Source organism: Cyanistes caeruleus, chromosome 4, assembly GCF_971803275.1.
Source record: "Cyanistes caeruleus chromosome 4, bCyaCae1.hap1.1, whole genome shotgun sequence".
In the NCBI taxonomy this organism is placed as follows: Eukaryota; Metazoa; Chordata; class Aves; order Passeriformes; family Paridae; genus Cyanistes; species Cyanistes caeruleus.
Window position 1 is genome coordinate 28,004,782 of NC_141704.1, and position 4,531 is coordinate 28,009,312.

General features: G+C 61.5%; 1 protein-coding gene across 1 annotated transcript; it reads left to right on the forward strand.

Moving 5' to 3' along the window:
* The first annotated feature begins 3,269 nt into the window (after positions 1-3,269).
* On the forward strand, positions 3,270-4,287 carry ASCL1 (achaete-scute family bHLH transcription factor 1). The gene is made up of 2 exons (XM_086887139.1): positions 3,270-4,017; positions 4,208-4,287. Exon 1 carries the CDS (start codon positions 3,345-3,347, stop codon positions 3,993-3,995), a length of 651 nt encoding a protein of 216 aa, XP_086743265.1. The 5' UTR covers positions 3,270-3,344; the 3' UTR covers positions 3,996-4,017; positions 4,208-4,287.
* Positions 4,288-4,531: the final 244 nt, after the last annotated feature.

Genomic DNA, 4,531 nt, shown 5'->3' on the forward strand with positions numbered 1-4,531 from the left:
TGCTGAGATTGGAATTACCTCAGACGTGATGGGTGAGTTTGTTTCCCACTGGCAGTGGGAGGAAAGAGACAAGGGAGGAAAAGGCTCTGACCCCCTCATCCATCCCCCCCACACAAACACATACCATGACCCAGGGTAGCCAAATGGCCACAGGGCCACAGAGGCACAATTACATGAGTTACACTGGGTGACCTCTGGGACTCACAGGCTTTGCCTTTTTAAGAGCCCTCTGAAACTGGAGAAGAAGGGACACAGAAACTCCAATCTCATCCTGCCTCTTCCAGGAAAAAGGGCAGGAATGTCCCTGTACAGTGTTTCTATACCAGTTCTGGAAGTGGGCTGCTCCAAGAAGAATTACTCTGTTTAAATATATATATATACATAGTTTACAGGGCTGCAATTACTTTGATATTTCTGTTTGTGCTTCCCAAAGTCACAATGCAGAGCTGGTGATGCAACAACTGCTTCCAGTGTAGTCTGTTCTGACATCAGACAAGGGATGTTGAAAAAACCATCCAGGAGACCTGGTACTGAACATGGAGAGTTCCCCAAACAGGAAATACAAGCAAACATTTTATCCTGCTAGGGTCTGGCTGTTGTGCCCAGGAGTGGATAAAATAAGTTAAAACATTTCCCATGTGATTTCTCCCTTCCCAGTAGGCTAGAAGTCAGAAACAGGTCAGCCATCAGTGAAGAGGCCCCAGAATAAATATGACCACACGGAACTACTTCACATTTTTCATCACACGCGCCTTTAAAGCTGACATGTTAAAAAATCATAAAAATTCTAGCTAGCAGGTGCACATTGAGGCTCTCCTGTCCTATGTTTCTGATTAGCACTTCTTAAACTCACACACACAGCCAGGGTCAGAGATCCAGGGGCAGATGAGAAGTGATTTCTGCAGCTCCAGGCTGCTGTAATCGAGGTCAACAACAGCACAAGGATTACTTTTGCAGTCATTTCCACTGAAACTTTAACATGGACTGTGCAGGTCCCCTCCTTCCATGCTTTGGAAGCTTTTGGAGCTGGTACTCATACCAGGGATTAAAGCCACCTGCCAGGGACTTTCTAGGGACATAACACCATGACAAGGCTGTGGTACCATGGCTCTGCTCTTTTTAGGGTTAGAGAGCACACACATCGGAGTTTACAGGGTGGAAAGGTGCAGAGAGAAGTGGAAAAGAGACAGAGTAGAAGGCAGAAAATGTGCTAAAGATTTCAGAAATACATGGATCTCTGAAAGGCAGGAGGACAGGGACAGAATGCCCTGATCAGCATTCCCCCAGTGCTGAGCCTGTCCATGACTCCCCACGCTGCCTTCACCCTTGCAGCCCCAAGGGTCAGGGTGATCCCAAGACACACCAGCCTCAAACTCTCATCACCTCAGTGCTGCTTTTCCTCATTTGGTCCTGAACCACAAGTGAGACTTCACCTGGGAGCAGCGATAATTTCCCCTGGAAAATAGGCCACGTATAGCCTGACTCCCCAGTCACAGGCCAATGCCATTGCTTGCTTGGAAAGTTGGTGACATACTTTCACTTTGCAGGGTGCTGCAGGAGGAGCAGGGGGTCTGTGGCTTCCCCGGGCCCAGCAATCAGACTGTGTGACCTGGGAAACGGGATCTGGCAGAACGGCGGGCTGACCCCACACCTGCCAGCTCTGCCCGAAACACCCTTACTTTATGAGGCAAGCCTCCTCCCTCCCCGTGCTGGACCGTGCGCGTGGGACGTGCCCAAGAGCGGCTTGGCCTTTCTCTCCTGACAGGCTCACCCTGTGGTGCTCAACATTCCAGAGGGGTAATTCGAGGTGACTTCTCCCGAGAAGCCTCTACCCTGCTCTGCTCTCAGCCGCCCTCCTCCTATCACCCAGCGCGGCTCACCCGCCGTTGTCGCTGGCTAATAGAGCCATCAGCCCGTCCGGGGCGTGCGCGGCGCCGGGCACACGCGGCTCCGGCCGCTGGAAGCGGGCGGAGACCACAGCCTCCGGCGGTGGGGCTCGGACACTCACGGCGTTCAGCCTGGCAGCGCTCGGTGAGCGAAGGGAGCTATACCAGGCATCCCGGAGCTCTCTAGGGACAAGCAGAAGCCGATGTCCCGCACACGAAGTTTTCCCGAACGCGCCGCATCTCGCAATGGCAGGGGCGCTCCTCCCGCGGGCGAGCACCGCTTTGCCTGCCCACGCCACGGGACATCTCCGCGCCTACACATCCCGCAGCGCGGCTCTCCCTCCCCTCCAAACCCCGGCAGGTGCCGCTGAGGTGGCCCCAGCAGGGGATGCCCCGCACACCCGCGGGCTCCGCCGGGAGTCACCCGCTGCCTCTCCCTCAGCCGGCTCCGCACCCCGTCTCGGACACCCCTCGGCGGCCAGGGCTCCCCCCTTTCCCTTTCTCCCTCACGCTTTCCCGCCCCTGCGCCGCCCCCCCCCCGCGGCGCCCACGCGCGCCGCCCCCGCCCCGCCCCCGGCCCGCGCGGCGCCCCGGCGCGGGTGTTTGCTCAGGGCCGGGAGCGCGGCACGCGCCGGGCGCACGCACTTGCGACAACAAACCCGCGAGCGGCGGGGGCGGCGCGCGGGGCGGGGGCGGCGGGGGGAGGCGGGGCCGCGCGGCCGGCAGCGCGTGTGCGGCGGGGGGCGTGGGGGCTCGTGTGCGTGTGTGCGTGTGTGCGTGTGTGTGTGTGTCTGTGTGTGTGTGTGTGTGTGTCTGTCTGTCTGTCTGTCTGTGTGGGTGTGCGTGTCCCGCGCTGAAAAGGCGGCGGCGCTCCGCGCATCGCGGCCGGCAAAGCTGGGGAGCGTGGAAAGCGCAAGGTGCAGGGTGTGCGTGTGTGTGAGCGCGGGGGGTGGCGGGGGGAGGTTTGTCTCTGTGTGCGCGTGTGTGTGTGTGTGTGTGTGTGTGGGTAGGAGAAGGGGGGGGCGAGCCCCGTCCGCCCCTTATAAGAGACACAATCCTCAGCCACTTTTTTGCAAAAGGGGCTTTGCAAAGCAGGCTGCGCACACGCGAGCGCCACGAGCCTCCCCGCGGCCGCCGCACGGAGGGCGAGAGGGAGGGGGGCGGGCAGAGCCGCCCGCCCGGCTCTGCCGTCCGCTCCCGTTCGTCTCCGCTTCCCCTGTCCCCTGTCGTCTGTTGCCTAGCTCACTATTTTTTTAATTTTTTTTTAATTTTAAATTGAACGGGCAAGTTTTTTCTTTTTCTCTTTTTCGATTTTTTTCTATCTCTTTTCTTTTTTGGGTTTTTTTTTTTTTTTATTTGTTTGTTTTTTGGGTTTTTTTTTTTTGTGGTGGTGGTGGTGGGGGGACGGGGACCGACCGTCACTCGGGCGCCCCCGCCTCGCAGGACTCCCCCTCGCCCATGGCCAGCGGCAGCCCCGCCAGGATGTCCAGCGCCGCCGGGCAGCCGCCCTTCCTGCAGCCGGCGTGCTTCTTCGCCGCGGCGGTGGCCGCCGCCGCCGCCCCTCCGGGGCCGCCCCCGGGAGCGCCCCCGCCGCAGCTGAGCCCGGCGGGCGGGCAGCCCTCCCCGGGCGGCAAGCCCTCGGCGCCGCGGGCGGCCAAGCGGCAGCGCTCGGCCTCGCCGGAGCTGATGCGCTGCAAGAGGAGGCTCAACTTCAGCGGCTTCGGGTACAGCCTGCCGCAGCAGCAGCCGGCCGCCGTGGCGCGGCGCAACGAGCGGGAGCGCAACCGGGTGAAGCTGGTGAACCTGGGCTTCGCCACGCTGCGGGAGCACGTCCCCAACGGCGCTGCCAACAAGAAGATGAGCAAGGTGGAGACGCTCCGCTCCGCCGTCGAGTACATCCGCGCCCTGCAGCAGCTGCTCGACGAGCATGACGCCGTCAGCGCCGCCTTCCAGGCAGGCGTCCTCTCGCCCACTATCTCGCCCAGCTACTCCCACGACATGAACTCCATGGCGGGCTCCCCCGTCTCCTCCTACTCCTCCGACGAGGGCTCCTACGACCCGCTCAGCCCCGAGGAGCAGGAGCTTCTCGACTTCACAAGCTGGTTCTGAAGGCCGGCCGCCCTCCCGGCAGGTGGGTAGGAGCCGCGGAGGCCCGGGGGAGGCCGGGGGGGTAGCGGGGGGACGGACGCGGGGCGGCGGGGCCGCAGCCGCCGGGGCAGGGCCGCAGCCGGGGCTGCCCCTCGGGCGGGCGCCGCTCGTCCCGCGGCACTTACGAGCGGCTCTGGCGCAGCTCTCATCTCTTCTCTCTTTTATTGTTACAGGACAGTTGCAAAAGGGAAAAGAAAGAAACAAACAAAAAACAAAAAAACAAACCCACACAAAAACAGGTCACACACAGAAAGACAAAAAATCCACGCAGAAAAAGAACCTGTTGCGTTCCGGCTCCCCCGCCGTCGGAGGGCGGTGCGGGCACAGCGCTGCGCGCCGCGGGGGCGGTCGGGGCGCTCGGCCCCGGCCCCGGAGACCGGCCGGCCTTTGCACTCCGTCGCACTGCCACGGACTGCGCCCCGGAGGAGCGGGTGTGTCCGGCGGGGGAGCCCCGGGAAGCGGGAAAGGGCGCTGCGCTCCTCGGCCGGCGGAGGAGC